The sequence below is a fragment of the Homarus americanus genome, unplaced genomic scaffold (assembly GCF_018991925.1).
Source record: "Homarus americanus isolate GMGI-L3 unplaced genomic scaffold, GMGI_Hamer_2.0 scaffold32929, whole genome shotgun sequence".
In the NCBI taxonomy this organism is placed as follows: domain Eukaryota; kingdom Metazoa; phylum Arthropoda; class Malacostraca; order Decapoda; family Nephropidae; genus Homarus; species Homarus americanus.
In genome coordinates this window covers 10,317,082-10,330,946 of record NW_024737097.1, presented here as the reverse complement: position 1 = coordinate 10,330,946, position 13,865 = coordinate 10,317,082, and the positions used below count along the sequence as shown (strand labels likewise).

At 39.1% G+C, this 13,865-nt stretch overlaps 1 protein-coding gene across 3 annotated transcripts in view; it reads right to left on the bottom strand.

The window, feature by feature from the left end:
- The window catches only part of LOC121873203 (dual specificity mitogen-activated protein kinase kinase 6-like), an 82,916-nt gene that overhangs the window by 12,248 nt on the left and 56,803 nt on the right, over nucleotides 1–13,865 (bottom strand). For all 3 annotated transcript variants that reach the window (XM_042376555.1, XM_042376556.1, XM_042376557.1), the window contains exon 7: nucleotides 1,443–1,660. In XM_042376555.1, the coding sequence (XP_042232489.1) occupies nucleotides 1,443–1,660 (218 nt within the window). The remainder of the gene's footprint in view (nucleotides 1–1,442; nucleotides 1,661–13,865) is intronic.

Genomic DNA, 13,865 nt, shown 5'->3' with positions numbered 1-13,865 from the left:
GTGACATCTGATAACATTTACTACAGAGAATGTTTTTGTTTTTTTCAAAGAAAGATTAGTCACCTTTTCTATGAGTTCAATTGATCAACGTTTTGTACTGCCTAATGTAATGTTTTAGCCATATTACTGATTGGGCTAATCATTATTTTGAAATGGGCTGGCAAAGGCATGTAACACCTGTTATTGTTTGTAGAATGTGAAATTGCAAGTTTTTTCTCAGGTACTATTCTAGGTATGTAGGATCTTTAGCTCAGTTGAGTTCATACTATGATTTCTTTCTGTGATGTGTTTTTTCTCCTGGGATAGAAGCTTTGATCTTGGCAGGAGGTATAGTAAGTTTTGCCAGATCAAACTAAGCCAGTAGAAAAACATACAAACCAGTATCTATCTATGAGGTTATTGTTTGTAAAATGTCAGGATGCCTTATCGCCTCAGTGGCTATTCTTGATACTGCACCTGATGTTACTGTCTATATGTGTCATCAGTTCTCTGTTATGGAAGCTTTGGTCTTGGCGGAAGGTGTAATGATTGTTTATCAGACCACAGCTTACAGCCCAGAGAAATACAACACATATAACAGTAAGTAGATGCCCACATGGTAACCGACGCAAGTTGACACACCCTACAGTGACAGTAAGACCTGACCCAGGAGAGGTCACAAGGTACCTGAGTTAACCCAGCGTTATGGCCGTGTTACTCAAGAAACTACACCTGGGCAAACACAGCTGTCCAGACCTGACCCAAGGAGAGGTCACGGTTTCATTGACCCAGAGCTCTCACTGCCACGTGATTAGCTTAACCCGGCTACATGACCGTGTTACTAAGAAGCTACCCTCCAGCTAGTACACCTGTCACCTGACCAGACACACCCAGATTAGTGAAGACATCTTCCGGCTCACGGAAATATAAAGGCCCTGCAGCTCCCTCTCATGGACAGTCGCATTCAGATTTTTATTGTAATAGGAAAGGAGCGGACAGCTCCTTCCCAGAGGGAGATTTCCTTCTCCAGCACTGCGTCTCCAGCTAGCAGAGTCTCCCACAGAAGACATAGTCCAGCACTCCCTTCAACAGCACCTGCTGGGCTTCCCTCAGGTCACACGTGAGTCTTTGTCAGAGCGATCCAAGGACGAGTTACTTACGGTGGGAAGTGTATCCATTTCATGTTTGTGTCCGAGAGTCAGTGTCTAGTAACTTTGATATATTGATTCTATTATGTGTCCATACCATTGAGTAAATAATAAATAGCAGGATTGGAGTAATGTTTAGACGATTTACCCTACGAATATAATAACTTAAATAACTAACCGGCCATGCTACCAAACTTCCTCTCTTTACAATCCCCCTACAATAATATCTATCTATTATTCCTACTATAAGATCCCCCTCATTACAAACAGAATTAATCATTTTGGCTAAGAAAAATATATATATATTCAACTTACACTTGCTCTATAAAGTTATCGAAGTCTGGGGAGAAAGTTCCAGCTGGGAGGCGAGGGGGAGCATCCATCACTACTTGTTTTAACTGGTCAAAAGGTGTACCCCACGTCTTGTATGGGAATTTACCTGTAGCTATTTCCACAATAGATATCCCAAGAGACCACACATCTGAGCGAATGTCATAGCTTGAGGGAACACCTTGGGGGTCTATTCGTTCAGGCTGTAAATAGTAAACATGGTTGTATATAAATTAATTACATTCACAGAAATCTAACAGTAAACAAGAGAAAACTATCATAGCATAAATCATGAATTATGATTTTAAATAAAGCATCATACTTACATTTATATACAGTCAACCCTCGCTTTACGCGGTCCCACTTCACGCGTTTCCACGTTTACGCGGTACCCTGCCGAACACGGAATGCTCACTTTCCGCGGTGTGTGTACCCTTTTACGCGGAGAGCGGCGCGAGCAGGGTGCGCACAAGGTCGCCCAGTCGTCAAAACATTACCGAGTTCTTCACCCGCCACCTACCACAGCCGGCCCAAGTCAGTGATAGTGATAATGATAGTGAGGATATGGACTTATATGGACTTTGAGGGGTTTGACAAAGAGGCCCTGCAAGCCTCTGTGGTGGATAGTGATACAATTGATACAAGTGATACAGGTGAGGGCCAATAATCTGCCCTCTGCCTCGGAACCAACCCCCCATCCCCGTGTGCCCAGCCATCTTTTCTACTAATGTAAGTGTTAAAAAACCTAATATTATTGATATTTTTCTTAATTATTAATTGTGTGTGCATACCATCATAAAATTAAGAAGTTATTTTTACTACAACGTACGTATTGTGTCTGAAAAAGTGGAGTTTGGGGGTCGGCCCGGTCTCTATTTCAATTAATCCCATATGTTATGTTGTTCACTTTACGCGTTTCTCACTTTACGCAGGCCGCCGTGGGTTCAATTGACCGCGTAAAGTGAGGGTTCACTGTATAACAATATTAAAATTAGTTGTAAACTAATGAACCATCTTCACATCTCCAAATATACTACAGAATGTATTTTTGTACACCAGTAAACACAGTGCAATTTTCATGTACAGTATACTGTATGTCATCTGCATCATCCACTGTTTTATAATAAGGTTGTGTGTACCCAAATGTGATACGTATTATTAACATCACACAATAATAAAATGTACACATAACCATAGGGTAATAAGTCATAAAAGTGTCTTACAAGCATTAAGTTTTTTACCATGCCAAATGTCATTCATTTCTTACACGACTGAGCGCTAATACCGTTGTCATGTGCTCTGTAACCACAGAACTTGTGGAAAAGTCATTTAAATGTGCTAGTGTGCCTTATGAATAAAGAAAATACTGTATACAGGTACTGTACAGTAATATAAAGTTATAGGATAAGAAAAAATAAAGGGTGTAGGAGTATATTATGTGGGAGAGAATAATAGGTATAGAAATCACTATAACACAGGGGCCCTTGTTAGTAGTGAGAAGGGTGTGCATGTGCCATTGTTACATAAGAGTCCATAAAATTTGTGGAAATATAAGTTCAATTCTCTAATGTGACTTTGAAGTAAAGAAAATAAACTATGAAATAAGAAAAATTAAGTGAGAAATGAATAGTGTGGGATAGGTAAGAGGTAGGGTGGGTGGATGGCTGGACAACTCCCCTTTGACCCTATTAACATGACAGTAAGCAATTTCATCATAATTCTCATATTATTTACATTCATCTGTTGTCGGTTTATTAATATACTGTACAGTAAACCCGTTATTAACGAGGGTTAGGTTCCAAGGAATGGCATGAATAGGCAAAACCGCGAATAGCAACTTGTACCACCTTACTGCACTATTGTATACCTATACCAAACAACCGACCAGCAGCACTCATCCCCTCTTTTTACTTATCTAATAATTCAACTTTCTCTGTCAGGGTCATGACTGACTTCTGCATTTTACAATTCACTCCACTAGCACCGACACTAAGCAGTCTTTTAGGGACCATTTCACACAGAAACACACAAGTTTTGAGAGTACAAGACAAGATGCTGTGTGGGGTGACTTGTTGTGCTGCGGGAAAAGGCTCGCAAGCTAACCACCATCTGCTTACCGTGAATCGTTGAAATCGTGAATTGCAAGCCCACGAAAGGCAAGGATCCACTGTATTATCTATCGTCAAATCAGTTATTGCATCATATTAAATTTCCAGTGCTTACTTAAAAAGTGTGAACAGCTGACCATCCCTCCGGGCAGAGTTGCCAACGCTCTCCTTCCCTCATGCACCCCTGCTGTCACTGGTAAAGATGGTTGGTGCTTACCACACCAATGGTCTTCAACACTTATTAAACAGTACAGATATACAGAGCGATTAACCGCCAACATATGGGCGGAAGGGGCCGACGGATAATACAAAATGTTGGTTATTAGTAAATAAAGTCTACGGAAATAAAACATACGTTTTTAAAGTACCTATCCCTAACCTACCTCATTTAAGTCCCTCTATTCATTTTTGTTCATTTGCCATTCATATTTAAATAGCATTTGCTTTAAAACATTAACCACTTTAGTAAATAAATATGAACCAGCACAGAAACCATGAATAATCATAGGAAAAGTTAAAGAACATAATACTTTAATAACAAAACTTTTATTAATGAAGTACTGTACGGCACATAAGCAGTATCCAAAAACCTGAGAAAAGAATAGAATAGTGTTCACAGTACCATAATCCTTCCATGAATGCATGTACAGTAGAGCCACTGTGTTGTAGTTTTATGTAGAGAATTAGTTATCTGAATCACTCTCGTCTACTGTCATGACAAGTGGACTGCAACCGATTATCGGCATCTCTCTCAATGCACGTAAATGTTCGTAGTGCAGATGGAAGGCAGGATCATTGCTGTAATCAATGTGTCAGATTATATGGTCGATCCAGTCATCATCATCATTATCTTCATCTTCTAATTCTTCATCATCGTCTTGATTCTGAACACTAGCAGCAATTTCTGCTTCCGACAATATCTGGTAACCAGGGTCGCCATCATCAGCCTCCAACCATTCACTGATGTCATTAGAACAAACTTGATGCTCCCCTGCACGACGTAAGCGTGCACGAAAATCATCATTTTCAAACCCCTCAAAATCAAATTCAACTTCTTCATCTTTCAAAAGTTTTTTCCAGCAATTTTGCAAGGTTGACTGCTTCATATTTTTCCATGCTCTGGCTAGATTAAACACACACGACTTCATGTTATATGAGTGTATGTTTTCAGGTGTACGCTCACCTCGCCTATCCTCCTCCCCGTCATCATCTTCTAACACCACGAGAACTTCATCCATGAAGTAGTTTTTGTAAATCCTCTTAACAGCAGCTATTATGCCTTGATCCATTGGCTGGATATGAGATGTTGTATTGGGAGGCATAAACATGCACTTAATTTTGCCGTCGCTGCTGGTCAAGCTCTCAACACCTGGATGCACAGGAGCGTTATCCAACAAAGTAACGGCTTTCACATCCTCTGGCTTCACTTACTTTTCTTCTATTTGAAATTTTCTTATTTCAACTTGTTTTAAGAAACCAGTCCAAGCAAATATTGCGGGTGAACCAAGCAGAAGGGTTATTATAATAGTACACTGGTAATTTATGCAATACATCCTCTAACACTCTAGGCTGCCTCGACTTGCCCACCAAGCCAGGTTTCAACCGATGTGAGCCATCAGCGTTGGCGCAAAATAACGCAGACACACTATGTTTATTCAGCTTCCGATCAGGTTGGCTAGAAGATTTCTTTTCCGCTTGTGTATTCATTGGGACTGCCTTCCAAAATAACCCGGTTTCGTCTGCACTGTAAAGCTGAAATTGTTCAAGTTTGGCAGACTGAATGAGCTCGTTCAATTTCTCACGAAAGGCTCTATAGCCTCAAGATCTGCACTGAGACTCTCACCACACACGGGCTTATTACTGATGCCATGGCGTTAACGAAACCGCCAAAGCCAACCAGAACTAGCCTTGAAATCTGCCGCACCGAGATGCTGGGCAAGACGTGTGTGGTTGTTGGAAGGTGTGTGTGTGTGTGGTTGTTGGAGGGGGTATGTGGGTGGTTGTTGGAGGGTGTGTTTGTGTGTGACGTAGGAGTGTATATGAGATGTGTGGGTGGTGTTGGTGTGTTGACGGAAGTGAACCTTTCTGGGGGGTAGGGACACATGGTCAGTCCTACCCTTCCTCACTCAAGCATGGCTAATCGTGATAGGGAGATGAATTTGATACCATAATGATCCTTAATAAATTCTCTACCAAACGTTTCCAGTAAGATATCCTTAAACAAAATATTTCTATATGATACAGTGATGGGAATTCCATTCTTTATATATATATATATATATATATATATATATATATATATATATATATATATATATATATATATATATATATATATATATATATATATATATATATATATATATATATATATATATATATATATATATATATATATATATATATATATATATATATATATATATATATATATATATATATATATATATATATATGAACTCGGTTAACGAATTTGATTAACGAACTGCCTTCCATAAGGATCTTCAATAGTTTAAGAAAAAAATTTAAGCCAACGAACTTCTTCTGAACGACCTCAACATGTTTTTGCTTGCACTGACCGGGCAACCAACTTTAGTATCAGTCCGCCAATACATTAATCGGTTCTAGGGCTTAAATTCCTTACTGTTGTAAATATCAAAACAAAAGTTTATACTATTCAATTATTTTAAAAAAGTTTAATATTCAATTTTTAGTCATTTTAACAATTATTGAACAAATTGAAGGTAAAGTGACTGGTTAATGCATGACATCAACCTCTTAACACAGCAAACAGGCGTCAGTCTCTCCTCTGTTTTCACTGGAGGTAACATCTTGTGAGACTCTCTTCAACTAGCGCTTTTTTTTTCAATGTTTCCAAACAAATTATTGGTCATTTTGAAAATTATTTTACTATTGACAATATATAATAGTGCCAATTAGTGTTATTTTTAAATATTCTTTGTTACAGCTAGTTTAACTTTGAAAATCACGTGTTGCCATTATTTGAATCCAGGGCCCTAGAGATCCAAAAAGTGATTTCAATCCAAATGGAAAGCAGAAATAATAAAAAAAAAGCAAGAACAAGGTATTAAATCAAATACTATGCAAAGATATGGCATGTCGGCATCAACTATTAGGCAATTCTTGCACAAAAAAGACAAATTTAAGTGAGCGTGAGAGACAAATCTACAAGTGTTTAAAAAGTGATCCTAATCGTAGAAACTGAGAGGTTATATCATCTGGATTAGGGAAAAACCAGATGAAAAGAGTGATTCAGTTTCTGGTGATTTCATTTGTGAGAGCCAGGGAGATTATGAACATTTAAAAGACAGATCAACCTAGTTCTTCAGGAACCAAATTTGAAGATTTTAAGACTGTAAAGGCTGGTTCGAAAAAAATTTAGAAAAGAAGTGACATTTTAGTGTTGTTAGGCATGGTGAAGCTGCTAGTGCTTTGATAAAGAAGGGGCAGCAAAGTTTTAAATTGAATTTAAAAACTGATGGAAAAATTATCTTCCACAGCAAGTGTTCAATGTTGAGAAACTGGGCTGTTCTGGAAAAAAGATGCCCAAAAGAACATTCATCACCAGGATGAAGCCTCTTTACCTGGGCATAAACCCATGAGCAAGTCTCACTCTGTTGCTTGGTGCCAATGCTTGGGGATTTCGACTGAAGCCTATGCTTTAATCTACCACTCCTAGAAAACCCCAGGGTGTTCAAGGCAACAGAAAGTGGTAGAACAATGCTTGGAGTTTATTGGAAGTCCAACGTAAGGCATGGGTGACAAGACAGTTCTTTAATGAATGGGCTATTGATGTGTTTTGCCCTCTGTCAAAACTACCTAACCACCAATAGAAAACTTCCTTCAAAGGCTCTTCTCCTCATGGATAAATGCTCCTGGTCATGACCTGACCTTGCCAGAAATTTAGATATAAATTTGACTTTGTGAAAGTGTTGTTTTTTGCCTCCAAACACACCATCACTCATACAGCCAATGGACAGAATGTGATCAGCAGCTTCAAGAAGTTGTACATGGAAAATGTTTAGGAGGTGTCATCAGGCAGCTTCAATTTGATCCTGAACTAACACTGAAACAGTTCTGAAGGAGCCTGATTCAACGTCCTGGAGGTAGCAAAATTGAAGTTGTGTCATCATGGCAGAAGTGCCAATAGAACCCTCAATTCTTCATGGAAGCACTGTGGCCATCAGTAGTCCATGATTTGAGACTGAGGATGACTTACAGAGTTGGACCAGGAGAGATTGTGTCATTGGTCAATCGTGGGTCTTGAAGTGGAGGAGAAGGATGTGGAAGGAAGCATGATGTCTCATGAGGAGGAACTTACTCCCTAATGACTTGAAGGAACTGGATGAGATGTTACGGGTGAGGGGCTGACGGTGAGTGAGGAGGAAATTAAAGTGATGACCATATGTCAGCTAAACAGTTGAAAGATCATGATTTACCACTGGGGAGGATTCAAGACTGAGCCAAGCTTGCCAGAAGTGGAAAAAACTGAACTAACTTTTGTGTCATGTTGAGGACTCAAAGTGAGTCTCCTTCTTTAAACATAAGTTAATGGTGGGGAGGACAGATGCCCACAGACCACAATTGACACTTTCTTCAGTAAAAGGCAGAGGGAACAGATGCTGGCCCTCAGCCTTCCACTTCAAGAGAGGATGTTCATGGTGAAATCTGTCAGTCAGGTTCGACATTTCATGGGTGACTCACCCCTTCAAGAAGCAGTAAATGCTTCTCCTCCACCTCACTTCCTTCTCTTCTCCCTTCTCCTCCTGCACCTCCACTTCAAATGCACATCATCACCATCATCCAGGAGCTGCTTCTACATACACACCTCAAAGTAAGTAATTTTCCGCCATTTTTGTTGATTGGAAATTTTACATTGAAACTGGAACCAATTACCCAAACCCATTAAATATTTCGGTTAACAAAACGTTTATTAGCAAACGACAACTAGAGCCAGTTGAGTTAAGATTAACGAGAATACTGTATATATATATATTATATATATATATATATATATATATATATATATATATATATATATATAAAAATATATATATATATATATATATATATATATATATATATATATATATATATATATATATATATATATATATATATATATATATATATATATATATATATATATATATATATATATATATATATATATATATATATATATATATATATATATATATATATATATATATATATATATATATATATATATATATATATATATATATATATATATATATATATATATATATATATATATATATATATATATATATATATATATATATATATATATATATATATATATATATTATATATATATATATATATATATATATATATATATATATATATATATATATATATATATATATATATATATAAAATTGTTGGTAACGGGGTCAGTAAAATCAGATCTAATTTCGTTAGACACCATTTTTTTTATTAAAATAATCCTGAATACTTTATCTAAAAAATTGGTTAAATAAATATATTTAAAAAACAAAAGCTCTATATGATAAGGGCACAAATAGAGCTGTGTTACTTTTATCCTCTTCGTCACTGATCGGCTCATTAATCGCTTGGGTGATCGGTCACGTCTGTTGGCAAATGTTCTTGTGTACTGTATACCTGTATATTGTACTCCGGCAGATCCTGTCATCTTTAACCTAGAATAGGCAGACACTTCACTCAATTGACTGTAATACAGGTACATAACTAATCATGTCTTAACACTTGTGATAGAGGTTGGGTGGGAGACTACTGGGTCACGTTACTAACCTGACCTGATGCAATGTCAGGTCACCCATTGTTGGGTGGAGAATTAGTGGATCTTATGATCTGAAGGTGTCTTGAATGACATTTTTTACCTATGAGGTATATACATAGTACTATACTGGATTTTATATGAAGGAGTCAATACAGTAGACAAACAATGAGGCGACCCTTTGGGGGAGGGGGGTGGTGTGGTCACTTTTACCCCTCCAATAGACCTTCTCCCTCTTCCTAGTTCACAACAAGCATTATAATCTTTACTGTATTTGTGTTAAAGAGGTGAATTTGTTACCACAATGATTCTCTATGAGACGTTTCCAATATCATATCCTTAAATGGCAAGCTGTAATTAGAAGGTAAAAATAAGTATTTTACTGTACAGTATGTGAAGGGTACTGGTAGAAGAATTTATTTGAAAACTCCTTAACATTTGATACCATAATATCCTTATCAGTTTTCCCTGTGATAAAGCCACATTTTGAGCAGCATATTACTGTACAGTGGTCCCTTGGTTAACGAATTACCTTCCATAAGAATCTTCATTTCGGTTAACGAACAAAAATTCAGTTAACGAAATCCTTACGAAAATGTTTCGTCATGCTTTGGCTTACTCACCAGCTGTAAGATTAGTCCGCCAATACAGAAATTGGTTCTAAGGCTTACATTCATTAAAACTGGAGTAAATATCAAGAAGGTTGTACTATTCAATAATTTTCCAAGTTTTATATTAAATTTTTTAGTAATTTTAACACTTTATTTAACATAATTGCAGTGCAGGGAACTAGTTTTTGGTGTGCCCATCAGCCACTTCACTCACCCACCAAGGCCTCAGTTTGTATCTCTGTTCAGTGGAGTAAACATCTTGCTTGTAGGTCTCTTGAACACAGAGTATTTTTATGTTTTTACAGTACAGTAAACCCTCGCTTTACGTGGTTTCACTTTACGCGTTTCCACGTTTACGCGGTACCCTGCCGAACACGGAATGTTCACTTTACGCGGTGTGTGTACCCTTTTACGCGGAGAACGGCTGGCGGTCCTATCGCGCCGCGCCATTTTTGGATCCAAACCTCCCGCCATCTCTCCCGTCATGTTGGGTAGGCGGCGCAAGTAGGTTGCGCAGTGTATGTCTTTGTTGCGTTATTGGTGATGTCATATGACGTATCGGACTGTGATTGGGCCAAGCATCCTTACCTCCCTCCCCGCTAGCTGTGATTGGTTTAATGTACTATGACGTGCCCCGCCGCGGGAGCGTTCAAGCCCGTTGACCTACCCGCGTCAGTTACACCCCTCCCGGCTACACCGTGTATATCGGTATCCATTGTTCCATAAGAATGGCTTCCACCGGACCACCACCACCACCACAAAGAAACCTTGCATTACCTGGACCCAGCCGCCCTAAGCCAAAGAAGATACGACGTTCCTTAAGCTACGAAATTAAGTACAAGATCATACAAGAGTTGGAGAAAGGAACAAGACAGGTTGATCTCGCGCGCCAGCATGGTGTTAACGAATTAACTATCAGGACAATTAAGAAGGATGCAGCCAAGATATAGGAGCACATGAACATCACAAAGACTACAGGTGCTTCTATGATCAAGTACTGTCACAACCAGGTGCTTCTCAAGACGGAAAAATTACTTGTGAGCTACTTGTTTCGTCAGGCGCGACGGAACATGGCGGTGGACACACGCTCAGTTAAGGAGTACGCACTTGAACTGTATGCTGCAGTGTCACGTAAGATGGGAATAGCAGAGCCCAAACCCTTTAATGCTTCCTCTGGGTGGTTGCAGAGGTTTAAGAAGAGGAACAAGATCACCAATATTAACATTGGTGGTGAAGAAGCTAGTGCTGACCGTGTTGCGGCTAGGGAATTTCCTCCGTTTTTACATGAGATTATGGGGGAAGGACAGTACACCGACGACCAGGTGTTTAACATGGACGAATTTGGTCTTTTTTGGAAAAAGCTACCTTCCAAGACCTTCGTTGTGAAGAATGCCAGCAAGTGTCAGGGCCGGAAGTTGCAGAAGGAGCGCATCACCGTCCTGTTTACCACCAATGCCTCTGGTACCTGTAAGCTCAAGTTATCGGTGATCCACACAGCACGCAAGACGCACGCCTACAAGAGCATGGACATGACCAAGCTAAATGTCCACTGGCTGACCGCACGTAAGGCGTGGATGTTCTCTACTCTGTTTGATGACTGTTTCGTTCCTGACGTTAAGAAATTCTGTGAGCAACACAATGTTCCATTCAAGATTTTGTTGCTGCTTGACAACACACCAGGACACTCGCCCCTATTGTTAGATCGTCACCCCAACGTAAAAGTGGTCTTCCTTCCTCCCAACACTACGTCTATAATACAGCCCATGGACCAAGAATTGATCTGTAATGTGAAAGCTGCATTCACTGCCAAGAAATTTAAGTTCCTGAACGACTACACCAACACCAAGGAAGAGTTGCGTAACCTGAGTGACACCGATAGCAAGAGCGAAGACGACGAGGATCAACAGTTGGCAGAGCAAGAAGTACTTGTGAAACAATTTTGGAGAACATTCAACGTCAAGAAAGCTGTGGACTTCTTGGTGGAGGCATGGGATCAGCTGTCTGTAGCAACTGTTCGTCACGCATCAAGCAAAGCTGTGGCATTCTTGGTTCTTGGAGGGATGGGATCAGCTGTCTGTAGCAACTGTTCGTCACGCATGGAGACATGTGTTGCAAGGTATTCCAGGTGGGAGGCAGAGTAAATCTGTGACTGGTGAGGTTCAGACTGTTGCAGTAGCAGTGGACCTTGCCAGAGAAGCTGCGCAGAGTGTTACAGCTGCAGGCTTCTCCGAGACCACCAGAGACGACATCCTGGAGGTGATAAGGGATCCTGATGTGACTACCGACGAGATGCTAGATGATGATGACGTCAGTGAAGAGGCAGGTGGTGCGTCATCCCAAGAAGAATGCAAGTTATCCCATAGTAATGTAAGGGGTGCCATCGAGTGTATTGAGAAAGTCAAGCTCCTCCTTTCCGACGACCCTGACGATAACCGGTACGAAATCTTCACTACCCAGCTGTTGCAGACTATGGAGCCCTACATCAAGGTGTATCACGACAACATAAACACCAGCCGTCAGCAAAGCATAACCGAGTTCTCCGCCCGCAACCCACCACAGCCAGCCCAAGCCAGTGACAGAGACAGTGATGATGACTTTGAGCCTATTTACAGTAGGCTCTCATACTTGGATGCCCATTTAGACTGTAAAAACTTTGCAAAATTAAAATCTTCCAAATTTAAAAACTACTTCCTATGGAGAAAATTATTTCGAGTCTGGTACTTTCGATATTTGGCTAAATTTTGCCTTGTTTACCCTACATTTTGGGCGAATTACTACCAGTAATAAAGCAATATCCTAACAAACCAACGAAAATAACACAGATGAAGTTAAATAAAAACTAAAAACATCACAGAAAAAGTTTTTGTTCTACATCTTCAGCCAGAGTTGAACCTGATGGCTTGGCAACTTCGTCATCCAAGTAAAAACACACACAACAACATTGGCTGTCCTTATGTTTTCAACTTTACCACCACTGGTGGGTAGAATTTTTTTCGTAAATTCAGAAACATTAATTAAAATATATGTGAACAGTAAATAAGTGTTGCTTTCATATTCTTATGTAGAGTAATGACGATATGTTTTCACATGTGCTAACTTACACATGCGATCTCACTTTTTTGCTTTACCATTAATGGTTAGCTACTTCCATTGTTCCATTTATTAACATTAAATAACATTACTTAAAACAACCATATTAATTTTTTTACATTAATTTTATTACAGCTACAACCGGGGTCTTATTTTCTTCAGTTTTATCTGTAGAATCAATCAGTCACTGATTTTGTAAACAACGAAAACAATGCCGTCTCGTCTCCTCGTGTGTTTTAATATTCAACGTGTTACTGTATTAATGAATTGTATTGTTCATTTTGCACACATAAACATTAATTCAATCAAAAAGAAATTAAGTAATAAACAATAATGAATCTTTTGTACATAAGAGAAATTATGCTGTATAGTGCACGTCTGAAAGTTGGCGGGCCACTCAAACTCTTCGAAGTTTGAGTTTTCGCCGTCAAAATTTAAAATTGTGTACAGTAGTACCCTGATTTACGCGGTCAATTGAACCCACGGGGTACCGCGGAAAGTGAAAACCGCGTAAAGTGAACAACAGAACATATGGGATTAATTCCAATGGAGACTGGCCCGACCCCCAAACTCCACTTTTTCCAACACAATACCTAAGTTGTAATAAAAATAACATCTTAATTTTATGATGGCATGCATACACAATTAATATTTAAGAGAAATACAGTTGCCAGGTTAATGTCCATTCAAATAATGAACTCAACTCCCCCACCCCCCCCACCCCTCTCTCTCTTCCCAAGCTCGCTGGCTCCTCCCTCTCTCTTCCCAAGCTCGCTGGCTCCTCCCTCTC